Here is a 22911-nt window from a genome sequence, read left to right on the forward strand (position 1 = left end):
AGCTAGCTAATGATGCAGCTAAGAGCACAGATTTTGTGCATAATGACACCCTCTGTAGTCCCAACAATCCTAGCTGTGCTTTGGGAATCTTTTATGAGCTTCTTCTGAAATACTTCTAATCACAAGTCCTGAAAACGAAGCCTGAAGACAGCTCTGTGGTATCTTTACCCGGATGTGAACTACAATTTACTCCACATATACTGTGTACTTAACAGTCTGATTTATTTTTGCTCATGAGTGAAAGCTTTCCTTCATAATTAAAGTTAGCCAGCAGTTAACACCAGAAACAATGGTGTTAACTGCTTATAATCTATTTTTTTTTTAAATTTAAAATAAAACTCAGAGCTATGATTTTCTCAGTCTTAATAAGGTTTCTATAGTGCACTCTTCTCTGCTGATGGCACACAAAGGTCCACATTAGCAGCTGTAGTGTAAACTGAGAAACAAACAGATGATGTGGACACAGCACGATGCTGTAAAGGGACTCAGAGACAAAGAGGTTTTCAGGGAGAAATGGGTATGAGAGGACAAGCTCTTCTCAGAAGAGAGGGGCACAGTGAGAGTGCTTTCTGATGTCGGGCTATCCATGAATATTCTAAATGATAAAAATCACAAAGGGAACAAAAAATCAGCTATTTGACTGTAAAAACTATAATTCAGTTGCGAGGAGGGGAAAAAAGCAGCACTACTGGGTCCTGTCTTGCTCTGAGCTGCACCAAAAGCTGAGTTTCTACCAAAAAAAAAAAAAAAAGTTGCCAGGGGCATTGAAAGAGGATAATCCACCTCTGATACTTTATGCTGTGTGGCACAGTGGGGAAAGCTGCGTCTCTCTCACTGCTTCAGACAAGATACAATACCACGTGTACAGGGAGAGAGCTGAAGGATTTATCCTACTAAATTTGCAGAATATACAGATATCATGTGAAAAAGTGCAAGTAAAGTCTGTTAAGTCTTAATAGAATATAATGGAATATAATATATATTCTATTCTTAACCTAATTGATTCACTAACTTTGTGATGTGCAAGTATCCAAACCTTTGCCTATAGAAGCAGTTGCAGAATGAGCTTTTTGGTCATATCTGCCTTTCATCTTCTTATATGACAAACTGAAACAAGAAAAATCAAAAAGAGGACCAAAAAAAAAAAAAAAAAAAAAGTACAAAACTGAACTACATGGGGGGGGGGGGGGGGGGGGGGGGGAAGATACAAGGACGCAGCAAGAACAGAACAATAGAGTGCATCCAAAAACTGCGATGCTATTCATGGGATCATCGGCGTTCCCAGGATAGCCATGCAGCAGGGCTACAGACGGAGCCGGGTGATGGGGTCAGCACTTTAGCACCGTTTAGCACGTGGGAGATGGGGAGTAATGAACATACAAAACAGATTAGATGGGCAGCAAAAGTTTAGACAAAGACAAGCTTTATTACTGACTGAGGGGAGCATAAGAGCCGGCGTGTGTGGGAGAGAAGACATCGCATGCAATTCAAAAGTTATAATTAAGACGTTATGTGATGACATAAACCTGCACAGTTCACGGGTTTTTGATTAAAATCTATGACGTTTTCCAAAATTACAAGTTATGCCTGCTGTATCACAGGACAGGTCTTACATCAAACTACAATGGTGTGAGACAATAATGAAATTATGATATCCTGCAATGAAGAGTAAGAGTGCTCAAACTGTGCATTGTCTTTAAAGTGGAGACAGTGCATGGATTTTTAGTATTCAAACATCACAGGATTTTTTATTCACTTTTATTTAGTGAATGTCTCCTTTTAGTTAAACTTCATGCTACTTAATGGTTATTCAGAATTTAGACTTAGCATTCCAAAACTGGAGCTACCTCCACACAGCAAGGCCAAGTAATGTTTGGGAGTTATGATAAAAATGTGCATTTAATGTAGTGTGTATATCCCATGCTATTAAAAATGTGTCTGTTGTTATTGAGGTTTATATCAATAAGTAAGCTGGATAAATTTTATAACTGATAACTTAAAAAGAAGGGGTAGGATTAAATAAGTGTTTCCTTGTTCTCACTCCTTTTGGATACGTAAACTAAATCAGATTCAGTGGAGCACTGTAGTGTATTTTGCTTTATTTTTATATGCTTTACTATTTTTTCCTAAATGACTATGTATATTATGTACTTGATCAAAATAAATAGGAAAACAAAGATTTTTTAAAGTTTTTCAGCACTACAGATGTTGGAAAAATGCAAGAATAATAAAGCTATATTTAAAGTGGTCAAAGGAGCTTGCAAAGAAAAGCGTCTGGACTTCTTTAAATTACTTGAAGACGTTTCACCTCTCATCCGAGAAGCTTCTTCAGTTCTAAGGTCAAATGGTGGAGAGTCCCAGATATAAACCTAGTGGGAGTAACCCCCCACAGAGGGACAAAAGGACCCTCTAATCGCCTGAGCCAAGGTGTGAAACTGGGTGTGGGTCCCAATCAGCCAGAGTTTCGGGTGAGTTCATTGTGAAACCTGGCCCCACCTTATCATGCGAATTCCTGAGATCAGATGGCCCAGGATGTGAGTGGGCGTTAAGGCGTCTGGGGAGGCATCTCAAAACTGGATTATAGATGGCAGAGAGTTGGTGTCGTAAACCACCGCCTCTGTTCAAAGATGGTCGCTCACAGTGGACATAGATGGCTTCTTTCACTCCTCTTTCAAACCATCTGTCCCTCTCTGTCCAAAATGTGAACATTGGCATCCTTGAAAGAGTGTCCTTTATCCTTAAGATGCAGATGGACTGCTGTGTTGTGCCATGCGCTTGTGAAGTGGCTGTTTGGTCTCTCCAATGTAGAGGTCTGGGCATTCCTTGATGTACTGTATCGCATACACCACATTGTTAAGTCTGTGTTTTGGCATTTTGTCTTTCGGGTGAACCAATTTTTGTCTGAGCGTGTTGCTGGGTCTGAAATACACTGGGATGTCATGCTTGGAGAAAACTCTCCTGAGTTTTTCTGATACACCGGCTACATAGGGGATGACAATGTTGTTGCGTCTGTCCTTCTTATCCTCCCTCGCTGGTGTCTGGTCTTCTTTTCTGTGCCTCTTTGCTGACTTTAAGAACGCCCATTTAGGATAGCCGCACGTTTTGAGTGCTTCCTTTACATGTGTATGTTCCTTCTTTTTTCCTTCAGGCTTAGAGAGAACATGTTCTGCCCGGTGGTGTAGGGTCCTGATTACCCCAAGTTTGTGTTCCAGAGGGTGATGGGAGTCAAAGAGGAGGTACTGGTCCGTGTGTGTGAGCTTCCGGTAAACTTCAATGTTGATCGACTACAAGAAGACAGCTCCTTGGAGGACAGGACCAACTTCACACCCAATCAGATTTGCACACTGTTAGACCTCTGCCTCACCACTACATATTTCAAATACAACGAGGGTTTCTACAGACAAAAACATGGCTGTGCCATGGGCTCCCCCGTGTCACCTATTGTAGCCAACCTTTACATGGAGGAAGTGGAAAGAAAGGCTCTTGGCTTTTTCAAAGGAAGAGTACCCAGCCACTGGTACAGATATGTGGACGACACCTGGGTCAAAATCAAGACACAAGAAGTGGAATCCTTCACTGCGCACATTAACGCTGTGGATAAAAACATCAAGTTCACCAGGGAAGACACAAAGGACAACTGTTTGCCTTTCCTGGACTGCGCCATGCACATTGAAGAGAACGGCAAACTCAACATCGAAGTTTACCGGAAGCTCACACACACGGCCCAGTACCTCCTCTTTGACTCCCACCACCCTCTGGAACACAAACTTGGAGTAATTAGGACCCTACACCACCGGGCAGAGCTTGTTCCCTCTAAGCCTGAAGGAAAAAAGAAGGAACACACACATGTAAAGGAAGCACTTAAAACGTGCGGCTATCCTAAATGGGCGTTCTTAAAGTCAGCAAAGAGGCACAGAAAAGAAGACCAGACACCAGCGAGGGAGGATAAGAAGGACAGACGCAACAACATTGTCATCCCCTATGTAGCCGGTGTATCAGAAAAACTCAGGAGAGTTTTCTCCAAGCATGACATCCCGGTGCATTTCAGACCAAGCAACACGCTCAGACAAAAACTGGTTCACCCGAAAGACAAAACGCCAAAACACAGACTTAACAATGTGGTGTATGCGGTACAGTGCAGCAAGGAATGCCCAGACCTCTACATTGGAGAGACCAAACAGCCACTTCACAAGCGCATGGCACAACACAGCAGTCCATCTGCATCTTAAGGATAAAGGACACTCTTTCGAGGATGCCAATGTTCACATTTTGGACAGAGAGGACAGATGGTTTGAAAGAGGAGTGAAAGAAGCCATCTATGTCCACTGTGAGCGACCATCTTTGAACAGAGGCGGTGGTTTACGACACCAACTCTCTGCCATCTATAATCCAGTTTTGAGATGCCTCCCCAGACGCCTTAACGCCCACTCACATCCTGGGCCATCTGATCTCAGGAATTCGCATGATAAGGTGGGGCCAGGTTTCACAATGAACTCACCCGAAACTCTGGCTGATTGGGACCCACACCCAGTTTCACACCTTGGCTCAGGCGATTAGAGGATCATCAGGGGGTCCTTTTGTCCCTCTGTGGGGGGTTACTCCCACTAGGTTTATATCTGGGACTCTCCACCATTTGACCTTAGAACTGAAGAAGCTTCTCGGATGAGAGGCGAAACGTCTTCAAGTAATTTAAAGAAGTCCAGACGCCTTTCTTTGCAAGCTCCTTTGACTACGATGACCTGGATGACTGAGAACCTTCACAGACATATATTTAAAGTGCAAATAATAGCACAACATTCCTGAGAATTTATGAATCATATTTAGTCGTCTTTATGTTTAGGAACGAGTGGACTTGAGAACAAGGCTCAGTGCTTCTGATAGAGGTAGCAAACCCAAGGTTAACCTTCAGCTTGAGTTTCCTTCGTCATCATTTTTCAATTACTGGAGGGTAGCTTCACATTAGACGCCTAAATCTAATAAAAATAAACCGGAAGGCACACCTTAAAGTTATATAAGATGCTAGATTTGACATTTTACCTTGCTGATCTGGCCTGAGGTCTTCTTTTTTTCCCCTTTTCTTTTAAGTTTCAGTGATGTCAAAGAGAATTCATGTGGCTAGGTCAGGGGTGGGCAATTCCAGGCCTCGAGGGCCGGTGTCCTGCAGGGTTTTAGATCTCACCTTGGGTCAACACACCTGAATCACATGATTAGTTCATTACCAGGACTCTGGAGAACTTCAGGACATGTTGAGGAGCTAATTTAGCCATTTAAATCAGCTGTGTTGGTTCAAGGACACATCTAAAACCTGCAGTGACACCGGCCCACGAGGCCTGGAGTTGCCCACCCCTGGGCTAGATGCTGCACCGATTCTTTTTGATGGAGAGATCATTAGTCCAGAAGTTCAACAACTGGTTGAAACTTACATTTGTCCCATTTTTACTTCTGCTTTTCATAACCGGAGACAAAGTGCTTCCTTATTCATCTTATGTTACTGTTAATTACAAATAAACATTTATGAATCTGGAAAAAATACAGCCTTGATCAGTTGCCAGTTACATAAAGCTAAATTTTCTGACTGACAATACACAAATCTCTCTGCTACTGAAGCATCTGCCTCCTTCAGAGATACTGTAGTCATGCTGAGCCTGGTCCTGTGTACTGTAGCATGCAGCCCTGAGCACTGCTGAGTTTACCTATTCTTAGGCTGAAAGTGATTACCCTGATATTCCTAATAACCCAGAATAAATAAAGACTCTTAACATGTATTGTGATTGCCAGTTCAGAAAAACAAGAGCAACTAGTGGAAAAAAGTTTGGTATAATACCACCTGCTGTACTTTATATGATCCACCAACCTGTCTGCCCAGAAACAACAGGCCAATGGGGATGCCACAACATCTACCCAGAGACCTTTGTGTTACACCTGAAACTGAAATGTTAAGGTCTGTTCTGAGCAAGCATGAAAGCAAATCATTTTTTTCAGTGTAGTTTTATTCACTTCCAATTTTTTGTTTAATGGTTCAGCCTTTGTTCAGTCATTATGACATTAGTCTAATCCCAAACCCAAACACAGAGAAGACTCACATCCACTAAAATCTGTGAACGGTCATATCTCACTGAACAACTACAGTGTAAGCCCAACTGTGTCTACCGTCTTCTGGCTTTCTGTGTCTGTTTACATATTACATGCAAATTAATGAAAAAGGATGTGTTCTCTTTGACTCCAGAAAAAAAAAGAAAGAAAGAAAAGCCTACTGTAAATCTGTACCTAGCTGCCAAAAATGACAACCTTTGTTTACTCACCTGATTTTGAGCTCAGAGCGAGTTGTGAGGTTGGAAGAAAGCTGCTGGATGAGAGAAAGCAGCACGGGCTGGCTTAGAGGGCAGGGGTGTTGTCCGAACACCTGCTGAGAGTCGATGGTCTCACACACATACAAGACCAAATTCAGATCAGTCGCTGACAGAGCCTGTAGAGTAAACCAAGACGGGGGGTTACCAATTTAACCACTTATATAAATATTTGCACCTGAATTTAAGTTTAAGTATCTCTTTCCATACAATAAGCCTCTTAAGGAAAGGTGCACTCCATCAACAAGCAAGTTATTAATGCAGCATTTCAGTGTCAGTCCCATCCTGACTTTGAAAGCTGGATTGAGAATAGGTAACAATGGGCCGATCAATTCAATTCTATGTCGTCTGTGAAGGTTCTCAATCATCCAGGTCATCGTCGTCTGCGCCTGGACTTCTTTAAGTTTCAATTCTACGTCATTTTCCGTTTCCAAAACATGAGATCCTCAAAAGTTGTGAGCAAGAGATCTAACATAATATGAAGGAAGCCAACAATCAAGGCTGAGCAGTTTGGAGGTACTTTGCATCAGCTACACCAAATGAGATGGCATGACCAAGCTCAGACAAAGCTTTCCATGCTAAAATTTAATATTAATTCCAACCACAAAACTACTAGATGTGTTTATAACACAAAATCTTTTAAACATTGCAGAAAATTAGTAATTTTAACTAGCATGTAAGCTTAGACGGGGTAGTTTTTCAGCTTAAAAGTAGAGGGGAAACGTGTTTTACCACAATTCAAAGCATTTTCACATACAAAGTCACTTAGGAGTAAATACAAGCATAATGAATGCCTGCAGCACAACTAATGCACTGGTGGGGTTTGCAAGTGGGACTGTGGAGTAGTTGCAGGATAATGGCTTTCTCGGCCCTGGTGGACATACATGCATATGAGAGTTATAGTGAGTTGTTGCCTGCATTAATTAGTAGTTGGAAAACACAGCTCAGCTGCAGAGGAAGCTGCAGTGCAACCTTTAAGCCTGGTTACATCAGTGTGTGCGTGTTACCTGCTGGAAAGCCTGATTGAGTTGGCCCTGCTGGAGGAGCTGCAGGATGTTCGTCTGCTGTGTCTGGTAGTCTAAATGTGCTGTGGGAACTGGTGTGCCGGCCGCCGACCTCATTGCCTGCATGATGCTGGAGGTGACCACTGCCTGCTGCTCCTTCATCGCTAGGCTCACCTCACCTTTGACAATCCGCTGCACATGGCTAAGAATAGACTCCTGCAAGCTGAGCAGGGAAAAGAAGGACAGTTATCCTCCAAGTTGCATGAATCTTAAACAAATACGCTGCAGTCTATTTTTGCGCTTTGGGGAAAATCCTTGCCCTTAACCTACAAGATATTGGCTTAAAAACTGACTCTGCACAGTTTGGCGTTGTCATTTCCTTTTCAAGAGTTTTAGTGGGCCAGCTATTTTCTCTCTGCTCTGCTCCTGACAATCTATAAACTCTAGAGGCCTTGAAATTAATTGCAGGGGGAACAAGAGACCTGATCGAATTGATGTTCTTACATTAGCCCCAGGATTAAGCTTTGCTTGTTTTTACTCTCCAATCTATTACACACTTGCTCAATATGCAGTAAGTAAAGCCATAGTGGTACATAGGTATTTGCTGGTATGCGTAGCTGAAGTTCAAAATGTCCACTTGGTATGTAAGTCAACGCTGCAAGATCAATAAATGTGAACAACATCACTCAACAACAGGACTGTTTTAAATACTGATTTGCAAGACCATATTTTTTTTAATGCTGTAACGGAAGTAAAAGAATAATCAAGTGTTAAGTGACAAACTAGAAAAGTAAAAGGTAAAGTAAACAGTTTTGGGAAGATTCATTTACTTTTTTTATGTGGGAAAAAAGTTTCACTTTTCTAGTAACACACGGCTCACACAGTGATAAACAAGGAACAGCTCAGTTACATACTTTCCCACCATCATCTGGATCTGATGCTGGACTTCAGCCCGGACGTTAGCTGTGATGTTGTTGCCCAGCTGATCAGTGGAGCTCTGGAAGTTGTCGATCATCTGCTGGAGCTGGCCAATCATGGGGTCTCGTGTATCCTGGTCTCTCTGCTTTCTGTTCTTCATATGAGTCTCAAGCTGCTGGATGTCTACAAAGATGAAAGTCAAGAACAAAATCTCTCATCACGCAAGCAAACACATCTTAAATACTGTCACAACTCTAGTGAGCAACATTTTTCATAATGATATGAAATGAGTCAGTGCAACATGAAAAGGCTCTCTTACTTGCTTCCACTGGCTCATTTTATTTGGAGCTAGTTTGCCGAGATGCAAGTGTTGTGTGCAGATGTGACCCTACATGTGACTGCTAGAATGACTAGTGCAGGAGGATTACAGCATTATGTATCAATAATTATTATACATTTGATGTTATTGCACCATTTTAAGCGAGTAACATTTGGGCATTAAAACACTGCTGAAGGCAGATAACACAGCAGTGCAGATGTTAGTACAGCAATCACAAAAAGCGCATCAATTGCCACTTTCACAGTTACGACAGCCTGGTAACTATTTGAGGCAGACCCACTTTTTCCCCCCACTTGTAGTTCTCAGAAGTCTCTTTCTGGCATGGAGTAGGTATACTTTCTCAGGATAGGTAGAGATGTTAACATTTGGGAAACATGTTTATTAATATTAGCTTTAAATGGAGGAAAACCATGTGCAAATTCAAGTGAACAGTGAAGTACAGAATTTTCTTTTCTTACTGAGTTAACTAGCCACTGGTGAGCTATGAAATCACTTAAGAGTTTCTATTAGCAGTATGAATTGGTGGTGGTGGTGGTGGTGGTGGTGGTGGGGGGGAGGCTGGAAGGTTATGTAGTTACCTGGGGACCTTACAGCAGTTACTTAACAGGTAGTCCCCAGAACTGCTTGCCACCAAAGCAGGTAATATTTACAAAGCAAACCTTGGATTAATTTTAAATTAGAGGAGCGGAACTGTGGCCTCTCTGTGCACATTATAAATTTAAAAAAGATCAGGTTGCGGCTTCCAAGAGTGGGCGTGAGCACAATCTCAGAATAAGCAGACTGCTTTTCAGCACATCAGCGGACTGGCTAGGTCTGTAAAGGCATCAGTACAAAAGTTGTCCCTGAGATCTTTCAGTGAGACACTTACTTAATTAGAGTTCCACATACAGCTCCTTATTTCAGAGCTAGACACTGAGAACATTCAATATGAAGAAAGCAATAATGCTAAGTATCCAAATAAGGTCATCAGCCATTGTAAGCCATCGGGATGCCTTTAAGAGAGCGTCCAGAAACTTTTAAAGCAACTGTACATCTAATGTTTTAGTGCACCTAGACAACATGTCCTGCAGTGGATCATTACATAGCTTGATATTTGTATGGTGTTTTGTACAAGTTTATCATCGTCCTTCATTTCCTTACATTCTTGTGTGCCTTGTTTGAAGCTGTCATTGATTTGCTGAAACATGGACTGGCAGCCTCTTTCAAAAACAGGAAGCACAATGCTCTGGAAGGCATCTTTATATGCTGCCTGGATGGGGCCCTGCATCGCCTCTGCTGCTGCTCGACCAATCGCATCCGTTGTGTTCTGGTGAACAAGAGGCAGGGAGAATAGGTTGATGTAGAAAATACACAGTAAATAATCCTAAAAGGCCCATCCTGCATAGCAGTGAGGAAAAAAATACAGACAAGTGGTAAAGTAAGGCAGTCACCTACCTTCGATTTCACCACTTTGCCAACATTGTCCTTCAGGGTGACCTCCACAGCAGTCAGTTTAGCAGCAATTGTGTTGTTCAGCTGGCCTGTCACTGGCTCCAAAGTCTTAGAGATTGCTAGAGAGGGGAAAAGACAGATTAGCAGGAACCCCTCTATAATTAGGCATGTGATCGAGGCTGGAGGCAAAGAAAGACAGGAACATCTCATCCTCGAATACGAGGGCAGGAGAGGCGAGGCAGGAACACATCTCTCAAGAGACTGCTTAATTTTAGTGTCTCAGTCCAACACACCTCAGCTGCCTTTGCTATATTTAACATTACTTATGCCTCAAGATGATCTCAAGCATTAAATAACACAGTAATTTATTGATGTACAACCTGGTGTGCACTTAGAGCTTGGCTTTTTTGTCAGAGCTGGAAAAAAAACAAACAAAATGCAGCTTCACAGAAATTGTAGCCTTTGTTAATAACTGCTATATCCATATTTATATTCATCAGTGATTTGTAGTGTTAACCTCATGATATTTGGTTATTAGCAAGGAAAAATACGAGCTATTCTGTTCATAAACCATTTGCTCTTCTTTGATCAAAATGCCAATAGATCAAAAAAGGTGAAAGTAAATAAATTTTAAGTTCTTAAAACTTTAAGCTTACAAGACAACTAAGCTGAACCACAACATTTGTGCAACTTAGATTATACACACTGCGGAAAAAACACCTTAAATATTATTAAATATACCTACAATAAACATTTGTATATCAATAACAGAAAGACTTGATAAGAGACCCCAGAGGGTGGGACAGGGGTTTAACTAAGTTTGCAGCATTTGCAGACTGGACATGTTTTAGTACATAAAGATCTTCCTGCTCCTCAACTTACAAACATTAAAATGGCTCAATACCACCATCATCTGGAAAGAGAAGTGACTGATCTAACGATTGCCTGGTGAATCTATTTAGTCTGACTCAGACTGTATTATCGGTTTTCAATGTTGCTGTTAGAGACAATTGTAGGTCTAAGGAGGTTGAGGGGGAAAAGGGTCTGGACTTCTTTAATTTCTTGAAGACGCTTCCCTTCTCACCCGAGAAGCTTCCTTAGTTCTAAGAGCAATTGGTGGAGAGTCCCACATGGACCAATTGCTCTTGCAACTGAACAAGCTTCTCAGATGCGAAGTTAAACATCTTCAGAAAATCCAGATGATTTTCCTTCCAAGCTCCTTAGACTACAATGACCTGGATGTCTAAGACCCTTCACAGACATAATTGGTATACAACAATAATTAACATCCCATTTGAACAGACATCTGACACTTAAAAGTAAACATCTGTACAATTCAAAAGAAATGAAAAACATGAAAAAAAAAATCATGAGAAACACCTTAAAAATGTGTTATCAATACAATTCATTTCCTTTATGTGACCTTTTTAAATGTATGAATCTCAGTGATGCTTAGCAGTGAATAGCACCCATCATGCTCTGGGAGTGTGTTTGGTGTTTTCTTACTTTGTGGGACTGTTTTCTTCATTTCGTCCCGAAGCACTTTGTCCATTCTGTTGGTCAGAGCTGAGCTGAGGGCATGGCTGAGATGCTGGCTGAGTTGTTCCTGAAGCTGCTGCTGATGATTCTGACTCTCTGCCAGAACTCGCTCAAGTCTGCGGTCTGAGGTGAAGACAGGTCAAGGCTCACAAGAATATGATTGTAACCGGCTCATTGCTAAAAATGCAAGCATCCTGTAATGATAACGATTTCAAAGATGTGGCTAAAAGACATTTAAATCTTTGCACAGTCACAGCTGTTCACTGAGCCTTTGGTATACATTTTTTCTCAAAACATTTATTTTGGAAACATAATTTTAAAAAAACCCCAAAAAAACCCAATCATGAGTGAGTGAGAGATTACTGAAGGATACGTTCTTGCTCCTGGTGATTTGTCAGGACATGTTCCACCTGAGCCATAATGGAGCTCTGCATGGTTTCAATCTGTCCCCGCAGTTCAGTTAACTCCCTCTGCTGGCTACGCAACAGCATCATCAACTCGTCCTGTACTTCTGCATTAAACTTTTAAAGATGAGGAGAAAAGCTGAATTAAAAGAATCCAAGAATGAGAAACCAAAGAGCTGCTGAAACAAACAACATGTTATCAAATAGTAATAATTTACAAGACATTATCAGTAACAATCAACTTTCTAAAATTAAAAATAAAATAAAATAATGCACTTACTGCACATAAAGGCATGACACATCTAACCAACATAAAAAAGGAAATTTTTCTTTTAGGAATTTACCTGACCAGAATCCATTTGCCTGGACTGTGATGACTCACTGTAAACATGAGAAACAATGTTTAACTAAGTACTCAATACTACTTATAGCACACTTAATACTACATTAATGCATAAAAATCAATTTGTTTCATTTACCTAAACTCCTTATTTTCTGACGTTTATTAGTTTTAAGAACTTTATTATAAAATAATATTTGGCTTAAATTAAATGCAATAATGCTAAAGAAGACAAATAACTCAATCCTGCTACTTGATGTAGACATGAAAAAAAGCATCAGTCTACCTGTAATTCAGTGTGAGTAATCACTTTCTTTTGCTAGTCAACACCCTATAAAATGCTCATACACTGGTCAAGTCTAGACCAATGTAGACGCAAGACATGCAGGAAAAAAAAAGGGTACACTTTGCAGCTACACGATCGGGCATGACGTGTAGCTGCCAAAAGTTTGATCTGTTGTCCCCCATACCACATTTTGACTGGCTCTGGTTTACTAATTCAACATTTGAGTCCCTCACTAAAAAGTGTGGCCTAAAGAAATGTGCTGATCTATGAAAACATCCTTACCAAAACCCCAAAATGAATGTAAGTCATAACTCAATTAACAGCAACAGCTTTAATAGTTTCTGGGATAAAAAAGGGAATACACAGACTACAAGATCATGTCTACAAATTTTAGTAGTCCACTGAATTTTACTATGTTTACTTAAGTGAGGGAGTTAGATAAACTGTATTCAAAAATTTTCTGGCTCTCTTGTGACATATGTGACGCAGATGTAAATATGTGTGCGTGTGAAATTTAGCTTTAAACCCTGTTGATCTGTGCTCTGAATCTGTACGGTTTTTAAGATATATGGAGATTATTTTTAGATTAATGCTTCCAAACTGATGATTCTGTTAAAGCCATTAGCTGACTACAGATGTGTGAAAGGTGTTCATAGTGAGACTAAACCCATTAGTCCTCTGATTTGATGCTGGGATGATTGAGCCATTTCCTATTTCCATATATACCTCATGAAGGTCGAACAAAGTGTTTTAATTTCACCAAACTATGATCAAAAAGCAAGATAGTTTGCAGCGGCGCCATCTAATTACTTACTAATCTAAGGGTTCTCTTCGTTGTTTTCCTTTTTATTAGTTTCTGAAAACAGCAACATCTTGATGCTCAAAGTATAAACAAACCTGTCGTCTTTCTTGATCTTTCTCTTTGGCTTTGGCGATCCTCGTGGTGAGGTTTTCCAATCATTCACCGGTAGTCTATGTGAAGATCGAGAACCACAGTTTCCAGAGGATGACGCCAGACTGGCCACCTCATCATCAGGGTCACTGAGTCATACACAACACAGAAATGTAGACAGTAAGTCAGCTGCTGTAGCCTCTAAAGCAGAGTTTAGACCAGGGGTGGGCAATCTCAGTCCACGAGGGCCGGTGTCCCTGCAGGTTTTAGATGTGTCCTCGAACCAACACAGCTGATTTAAATGGCTAAATTAGCTCCTCAACATGTCCTGAAGTTCTCCAGAGTCCTGGTAACGAACTAATCATGTGATTCAGGTGTGTTGACCCAAGGTGAGATCTAAAACCTACAGGGACACCGGCCCTCGTGGACTGAGATTGCCCACCCCTGGTTTAGACCACTTGTTGTGGAATCAGCTGAAAAAAAAGTCAATAAAATCAAACCATTGCTGCGCCTTGAATGTGCAGCGCTTTATCATGAGTTTGTTGCTCATGATAAAGTCCATTCTATTGCCTGTTTCATTTGCATAAACAAATAGATGGTGGGTTAATGTATGTTACCTCTGCTCGGCTCCAGCGTCCTGACTGTCATTCTGTGGCAGGTGATATGAGCGTCGATGGTAAGGTGAGCTCAAGTGTCTGTCCTGTGACTCCTCTCTTGAACTGCAGCAGGCATATGAGACAAACACACCAATACTTAAATTAATAAAAAAATAAATAAAAATCTTCACAATGCCATTTTCATTGCAACATAGCATGACAACCTGATGTGTACGTGAAACTACCTGAACAAAAACCAGGGGTTCTGAATGTTTTATACACAGAGAAATCAAAACAGGCTTGTGAAATGTTTCACACAGGATGGGGGTTCAAGTATTTATATGTTAGATTACACACCAGTCAACAAGTCCGTTGTCCCTGAGACTGTTCCTGGTTTCTCTGGTGATATCTGGAGCAGCTGGCCATGGTGTGTGGCTAACGTTGCCATCTGAGGACCCTCCTCCTATCACAGGATTTTCCTGTGATAGCGCATTCTCAAGCAGAGATGGTGTGTGACTCAGTCTGGACTCAGACTCTGCTGCCCCACCCACAGGCCCTTCTGCACCTCCAAGTTCAAGGGCCAACAAGCTGCAACACAATATATATTGGCTTATGTAATTTAGAGAGCATTTCTGGACTGGGAAAATAAAATATAAAGCCAACACAAATGTACATACATTAAAACAAGAAAGTGAAATGAAACTGCAGAATCAGAATCAACAGTAATTATGGTTATGTAAGGTTATGGAATAAGCAAGCTGTCAAACTGGTGACATGTACAATGTTTTCCCATTACAAACACATTACCATTTACCATATCGCTTGCACAGTGATCTTAACTTTGACATTATTACCATTGAAACAAAAAGAAAGAGCTGAGGTTGCGTTGCACAAATGATAACACTTAAGTGGATTCAAAATAGTTTTAAATGTTTCCACAACTTTTTGTTGTCTCTGTATCATTACAACATCCACACAGCTCTGACTCCACTGACATATAACCAAAGCTAATCTAACATTACGCACATTAGCCAATCAATGTCCTAACTAAAACATTTCTTATAGTATAATAAATGCCATCAAAAAATAAAAGCAGGGTTGCACAGATGCAGGCAGTGCAGAAACATCCCCCTGCAGCCAACGACAGAACAGTTAGCATCTGCTGCAGGGAGTTATCAAGAGCAGCCCTAGTGAGGAAATAGAACTGGTCAGGGGCTGCTTATATCTGAATTTGATGTCACAAATGGCTGCAAACATGAGTGGCTCATTGAGAGAAATTGTAGGATTCATGTGGAAAAGAAAATATACAAGGAGATTGTCTTTTCTCACACCCTGTGCTCTAAAACAGTGAGGAAGATGGTTTTACATAATGTGCTACTACCCTAATCAAATGGAGTAGTAAACATAAAAAGTGTCAAACTTTAGTTTAAGTGGATCATAAAATCTCAACACTATTATTTCTGCATGCTTTTTAATACTCCTAATCGCTTTTTAATTTACATACCCGCTGTTGCTGGCTGAGCGTGGTGAGGTTAACAAGTGCAGTGCAGAGGCGGCAGAGGCCATGCTGTCTGTCTGGAGGGCAGAAAGAGGCAAGGGATCCAAGCTGGACACTAGTCCACGCTGAAGCTGCAGGGTCTGAGAGGCGATCTCTGGCATGTCCTGGGACATGGCTGTGGATGCTGAGGAGATGACGTCAGGGGAGCGGGCTCTAGTTGGAGATGCCAAAGGTGGCAGGAGTGGAGGATCTAGAACCTGAGAGCTGTCGAGTACCAGAGGACCACTAGGGGTTGCCAAAGCCTGGATATGGAGAATAAGAGTTTATTAAAATAAGTCATGTCATGAAGAAAAGGGCAAGGTTAGTTGAAGTAGGAGAGTGGTTTAGATCATACCTGCAGGCTCTCGAGTCCGGGAAGTAGCACAGTGGAAGCAGCTCTTGGGCTGCTGGTGGAGGCAGAGAGTGGCAGCCCAGTACTGCTGTTGTCAGCCCTGTTAGGACTCTGACTTGCATCCTCCATAGCTCTGAAAAACAAGCATACATATTCCCAAATGTAACCAAAACCAAAACAGTAGGGAATTATTTGTATTCAGCTGTTAGAGATAAATGGAGTCTTTAAAGTAAACAAAAGATAACAGAGGCTTATTTTTTATAATTAACAACTGGAGATAGAAAACAACCCAAAATCATTTGTCTTCATCCCTGGCTTATTTGAAATAAGTACAAATCTAAAAACTCCACATCCTGGTAAACATAATCTGTAAGAACAGCATTCACCAACCCAAACTGCATGTTATAAGGACACAGATGATAAAATATCATTTGTGATATCATCTTCACACTTTCATATACTAAAATTTTCCGTTTTCAAATGAATATATAGAGAATTCTTAATTCCATACCTGTTTGTTGAGTCAGAGTTGCTGCTTATAGCTGTCACAATGGTCAGACTGCTGGCACTGCTCCCCGGAGATGCTGGTACCTGAAAGGATGACAAAAAGATGATCTTCAGGCAGAAAATATGATAGAAGGTTTGGATAATCACTGTTCAGTGTTTATAAATCGGTTTAACTGAAGCGCATTGCAGATAAGTTGGGTGTTTCACATCTGAACCCCATTCGCAATGATTATATTTATCCAATATTTTATTGACTTTATTCAACTGGGACTGTAGAAGGCTGGGAGACGGTGGAGGGGTGTCCCTTGACTGGGTAACTGGTCCATCAAGGGGCTAACACAGTGTAACATTCAAACCTACAGCTAATTTGGACTCACCAGTTAACCCAACATGCATATCTTGAGACTATGGAAGAAAACCAGAGCATCCATAAAAGCAAAGAGCTAATAAGGAACAATTTGTCCTTTTGTATGTTATCAGCTTTTCTTTCAGTGCATAACTAGTCCTATTTAGTTTGCACTAGTGTGTATTAACAGGGTGTTGAGTGCTGTTGCCAACTATAGATCAATATGTGGGCGAAGGTGCTATTCACCGTGTGACAAATCAAAAGAAGACACATGGTGTTCATTTGCTGAAGCTGTAACGGTTTTGGTCGTTCTGTAAACTTCAGAAATTTTTTAGACTCATCAATTTTCTTCTCATCAATCTACACAGAATATTCATAAAGAATGAACAAATACAAGCTTTTTTAATACAAATTAACATAACTAATCTATATTACAAAACTTGCAATTAATATCCAATGCCCAAAGATGGTTATCAATTGTCTTTGAGATGGTTCCTCAAACTGACTGGAACCCACTGGTACCTAACTACATTCAACACCTATGAGTTTAAAACTTATAGCTCACAGAACCAAGCTGTGTGGTTGAGAACAAAGGTGTGTCAGGGCAAAGACTCAAGAAGATTTGCTGTTGTCATTGCTGCCAAAGGTGCTTTAATCAATTATGAAGTGAAAGGTTTTAATAGATTTCACTTCATAAAAACGAACTGAAAGGTATTAATTTGCAATAATACTTTTGCAAATGTAATACTTAAACATTTTTTGTATCTTGTGGAGTATTAGGTCTAGTTAGATGAGGTAAAAAGAATGGAAAAGGTTTGAAAACTTTCTGACTACAGCGTAAGGATAAGTTCATACTGAAGTGCTCGGTGTCATGAAGGCATCAGGAGTCATCAGCTTGGGCATCACTCCGCTGCCGGTGCCTGAATTTGACAGGAAGTCTGAGGGAGCAGGAAGTGATGGGATCTTCCTTAGATCAGTCTGTGAGCCACTTCCTGAATCCTTGTCAGAGCTTTGATCAGTGAGATGATCTGAAAACCCAGCTGGAGACATAAAAAGTGAAATTACTTCCATTTTGTGGCAGAATTTGATCTAAAATAAATAATTTTTAAATGATGTATAAGCAGATATAAATAAATTTGATTTCAAAACTAAAGTAAATTATTTATGAGAGAAGACTAGAGGTGGACCAAATGTGGAGTAATCATACAAGTTGCCTTATTTTCATTGAATTCGTCCCTCTCAGCATAAATACTAAATCCTGTCAGTTAAAGAAACTGCTATCTTACCCAGACCATCCTGAGAATCTGAATGAGGAAGGAAGGCCGCAGAGTTGGAACCAGCATTGGGCTGAAACCAAATCTGAACATCCTGCAAACTCCTGCAAACATATAAATGTAGAGACATTAAACAAAATTACTAATAATTACTGATACTGCCATATCATACCATGTGTAAAATGAGCAGCAAGCTGCCTCTGCATTGACGACTATAGTATCTTTACTCCAAATAGAAAATGGCACACTTGTCAGTCTTTCATTTGGGTTGACTGCTTTCAGAGGGTGGGTGGGTACAGAGAGACGTGGTATACAGCACTGTTTTAACAAAGAACAATTACATGCTATATGTCCTGTCCTTCTACAGAAGCTTTCCAGTACAGTAGATTTTTCCACAGCACCGACCCAGTGTTGGAAAGAAATGTCAGCTCCAACACAAGAGACTGACACTAGTCACCAAGTACACAATAAGTGTGCACATCTGCAAGCAATTCCATGGAAATATACGGAGCTTGCTGACTGGATGAAAGGCTCCTTTACAGAAGAAATCCAATAAACTTGGCTGACAGCAGAATTATGAATATGTTAAACTGAGCGTGGTTGCCCATTCTATTCTATTTTCAAGAAAAAAATATTACAACACAACAATATTAGTGAGTCCTATAAGAAAGTTAATCACTGGTGTGTACTAGGAAAAAAAGCACATTTTGGTCATTCAGTGTGCATATAACTGACCGCCTGTAAACCAAGATGTCCTGTTAAAGCGTTAAGTTAAAGTGACACAATCTTAACACTTTTCACCAAAAAAAAAGGAAGAAAAGAAGAAAACTCACTTGGTGTGGACACAGTAGAGTTTAATCTGGATTCCAGATTTGGACTCTGTGGGTCCTTGAGGGCCCTCTGGAAAAGATACACATGAAAAACATGTGGCATTAATGAGGAACAAACATATTTAATTTCAACTTTGAAGATGGCTTAAAGCACAAAAAAAAAAAAACAATTCCAATGTGTGTGTGCACATGTCTATGCACATGCATGTGTCTATGTACCTGTTGTCATGCTTTCACTCTCCTCCTCAGCAGGAAGGACCTCAGTGTGCCGCAATCGACACTGGGTAACATCACGTACCCCAAAGCTGAGCACAGGGTGGGTCAGCAGGAACTCTGACACAGCTGTGAAATTTGCCTTTCCTTTCTCCAAGTCCTGTCGCAGCTCCATCACATATAAAACCTGCAACATCAGCCAAGTATGAAACTAAGCTTAGGAGGAAGTGGTAACATGGGTAGCCAAGAAAGTGGCATTATTCAGGGACTTTCACAAACAGAGCAGGTTTCCTTGTACACTTGATGCGTGGTCTTTGATCAGTGTGTCTAGAAAGGTAGTTAATTCAGGATTTGTATCTTTTGTATTGATGAAGTGTGCCAATTAATTTACACAAAGTGATAGAAAAGTGAGCACTTTAAAAAGGGGGTTGCACAATATGATTTCTCACAATGATTACTTGCTTAAAACCTATTTTAAAACATTTGTGCTAACCTTCCTTTGCACATCAGTGAGGATCAGATACTCAGCAGAGAGGTCCAGGCTGGCCTTGAGGCTTGGCAGAGTCGATGAGTTTAATGGATCAGGGGAGAACCTTTAAGAGAAAAGTACTGTGAAATTAGTATCTTTGTATGCTGTCCTTAAACAAATGGTTTCAGCTAAAATATCAACAACAGTCATCACCAAATGTCTTCAGTACAAGAATCATTTTACTTTGGGACTAGTAAAAACCCCTTTTGTGGGCCTTTCCTGGGAGACATTTTTTTGCTTTTACAGAGCATTACTGTTAGACCAGGTTTGTACACCAAGGCCAACCAGCCAGATACTGGTTTGGAATAATGTTTCCCTTAAGACGTGAGCTTTTTTTTGACCATGTCCTGATTTCTTTAAGGTGTACTGGAGGTGTGCTGAGGTACTGAGGGTGCAAGCAGAAAAAAAAAAAAAAAGAGAACTCACAGCTGTTCACGTTACATTTACTAACTATTCTTATACATGCTTTCTGCCATCCCATGCTACATTTATAATAACGGTTGAGAAAAATATAAAATGACTAAAAAATAATTAGTGCTTTCAGCGTTAATTTTGTTAAAATGACGTTAACGACATAACTGCATTAACGCAGCAAATCTCCGTTAGCGAGTTAATGCGGCTCCCCCCGTGCGAGGGGCTGCGCGGCACTAACGCGTTAACGAGCTAACATTAACATCATTTTAACAAAATTAACGCTGGCAGCACTAAAAAATGTATTTCAAATAATAGACACCTGATGGTTTGTAAACAGGTCCAGGAAACAGTGCACCACATCTTCAACTCCTGGTTTTGGTCAGCTCCAGTTATCAGAAATCGCCAGAAAGGAACCCTGTAATGAAAAGTAAAAGGGGACAGAATTGTCAATGAGAAGAAAAAAGACACACTTGAATAAAAACCCACCAGGACAGCCTGTGATAAATTTGCACTTTGAGTTTGTGTGTGCAGACTCACTCGGGATCCTGCCTCTTGTGGTTGTCACAGAAAAGAAGACAGGAGAGAGGACGTCCTCCATGAGGCCGCAATTCATGAAGACATCTATTTTTAAGGAAAAATGCAAAAGTGAATAAAGGGCAGAGGTGGGAAAACCACATAGAAGAAAAGGAAAAAACAAAGTGGTAAACCATTTAAGAATTAATTAATTGGTTTGCTTACCTGGGTTTGTCTTGCCCGCCTTCTATGTATATCTGCCAGAACTTGATGTATCCATCATGGCTGGCTGTGGCTAACACGGTTCCATCTGGAGAGAGTGCGCCTTCACTGACTCTCTGGATAAACCAAAATTAAACAATGTTCATAGTCAATAATGCAACAATTCTCAGGAAACGTGAGACCTTAAGTACATTAGTTCCAGACATTTTGTTGTACAAACCAAGACAATGAAATGTGTCATGTTTATTTCAGAGTTTTTCATATGAAAATGAAGTCCCACCTGGGTATGCCCCTTGACTGCGATGAGGCCCTCCTTTACTTCTGTGGCATCAACAGGCCAGCTGCTGTTGTTGGCTCTCAAGGCCTCCAGATCCCATACCTCAGCCTAGAAAAGGGGAAACAGTAAAATTAGAGATTATTTTTGTGTTTTAGCTGAGACACAGGATTGTATTGCTCTGTCAGCTAAAAATCAGTGAATGAACAACGACATCATTATTCCTCTGTGGGCAACATCACACTACTTTTTAATGTATGTAAATCTATATATATTTATCAAATTTATAACAATGTCCTAGTGTAGGCAACTGAGTACTCAAAGTTTTATTCTATGTCAAAGTTCATTGGCTTTTCATCCAGCTCAGACAAACATATCTGTGTCAAACATTTATACCCTGTCTTCATGTAGAAGAGCCAAAGTTTGACTGGCATCATCCTGGTTCTCCTCATTGTCATCCTGGATGAATGGACACCAGATGAGGCGACGATGGGAATTCAGTGGAGTGTTTTCTGGCCGTCGGATATGAACTACTATCTGATCTCTATATAAAACATGGGTTAAGGAAAATGGGAGACAAGAATAGTTTTGGAATTCCTTCTGTAACTGTGACAAAAGCAGAGGTGAAGATCAGTGTAATCTTTAACTTGCTAGTTTAGAAGCAAACAGAGGTAACTAGGTAGTGAAGATACAGCCTTCATTGGCAGTATCCACACACACACAGACACACACACGCATTCAGTTTCTCCTACATTCAGGATACAGTATCTTGTTGGCAGTGTAGGTGAGCTGCCAGACCATCAGGTTGCCCGCTTCATCTACACAACCTAACAGAGATGAATCAAGGTGGGCGAAAGCCAGATCTGTGACGGCCCCGGTGAATCCCTTCAGTAAGGAACGCTCACCAAACTCCAAACTGAGGACACGAACCATAGCATGATTGTTGGCTCCTGAGGGGAAAAAAATGCCCAAAGATAAACCAAGGAGCCTTTGTTATTATAGCATTGAATACACAGCAAATCCATTGAACAATGTTGTAAACAACCATAGTATAAATAAAAGTTTAATAAGTGGTATGAGCAACATTTTCAGCCCTTTAAAGTAATGGACTACAATGCATAGTAATTCTGGTGGAACATATGAAACAGCTCAACTGAGCCTTGAGATCAGACCGTTCATAGTTTCCCATTATGCACTTACAGAACGTAACTGCCTTTATGCAGCAACATGAATTATCAAAGAGCTGATTAGCTAAAACAAAATTTTTTAAAATGACACAGAAAAGGAGAAGAATTGTTTTTTCTGCACAGCAAAGGACATCCTTAGATCTGTCAGACCAGGGAGGGGAAAAAAATTTATCTTTAGTCTTTATGCTGTGAAAAATTTCTAAATTGTGTGTGCACACCACTCCCAGAAAAACCAAGAGTAGATTGGAAAGCAAAAAGAAAAACATGCAAGAAACAACATCGGGGATCAGCAACAGAGACCAATTACTTTAACCAGACCACAACCAGATCACTGTCAAGCAGTGTGGGTACAGGGGAGACTGATGCTGAGGAAACCATTTATAAGGACAAACAATTTGGCAGCTAAAATTAAATTTTAAAATGAACATGCACAGAAGGATTTTTGGAGATTTCGAGTGCATACTCCTTCATAGTAGACCTTTACGCCTTCATAGGAATAAAGGTAGGTCTGTTCAGTCAAACCAGACAGAATATCAGATTGCTCTGAAAGTAAAGTTTAATATTCTGTCTGAAGTACAGTCTGAAGTATACAGAAGGATTTTGAATGCAAACTTAT

At 40.6% G+C, this 22911-nt stretch overlaps 1 protein-coding gene across 1 annotated transcript in view; it reads right to left on the reverse strand.

Moving 5' to 3' along the window:
- Window positions 1-22911, reverse strand: part of edc4 (enhancer of mRNA decapping 4) — a 29817-nt gene that overhangs the window by 3730 nt on the left and 3176 nt on the right. Inside the window, exons 5-29 of the mRNA XM_080907610.1 lie at window positions 21872-22058; window positions 21505-21652; window positions 21115-21219; window positions 20838-20950; window positions 20637-20720; window positions 20419-20514; window positions 19650-19749; window positions 19163-19343; window positions 18947-19013; window positions 18126-18217; window positions 17695-17879; window positions 16498-16577; window positions 15990-16119; window positions 15602-15897; window positions 14455-14685; window positions 14119-14220; window positions 13507-13650; window positions 12328-12364; window positions 11953-12100; window positions 11547-11702; window positions 10044-10159; window positions 9750-9915; window positions 8266-8452; window positions 7355-7574; window positions 6303-6466 (exon numbers count right to left, since the gene is read on the reverse strand). Of these exons, the coding sequence (XP_080763736.1) occupies window positions 6303-6466; window positions 7355-7574; window positions 8266-8452; window positions 9750-9915; window positions 10044-10159; window positions 11547-11702; window positions 11953-12100; window positions 12328-12364; window positions 13507-13650; window positions 14119-14220; window positions 14455-14685; window positions 15602-15897; window positions 15990-16119; window positions 16498-16577; window positions 17695-17879; window positions 18126-18217; window positions 18947-19013; window positions 19163-19343; window positions 19650-19749; window positions 20419-20514; window positions 20637-20720; window positions 20838-20950; window positions 21115-21219; window positions 21505-21652; window positions 21872-22058 (3535 nt within the window). The remainder of the gene's footprint in view (window positions 1-6302; window positions 6467-7354; window positions 7575-8265; window positions 8453-9749; window positions 9916-10043; window positions 10160-11546; window positions 11703-11952; window positions 12101-12327; window positions 12365-13506; window positions 13651-14118; window positions 14221-14454; window positions 14686-15601; window positions 15898-15989; window positions 16120-16497; window positions 16578-17694; window positions 17880-18125; window positions 18218-18946; window positions 19014-19162; window positions 19344-19649; window positions 19750-20418; window positions 20515-20636; window positions 20721-20837; window positions 20951-21114; window positions 21220-21504; window positions 21653-21871; window positions 22059-22911) is intronic.

The sequence above is a fragment of the Rhamphochromis sp. 'chilingali' genome (assembly GCF_963969265.1).
Source record: "Rhamphochromis sp. 'chilingali' genome assembly, chromosome: 2".
In the NCBI taxonomy this organism is placed as follows: Eukaryota; Metazoa; Chordata; class Actinopteri; order Cichliformes; family Cichlidae; genus Rhamphochromis; species Rhamphochromis sp. 'chilingali'.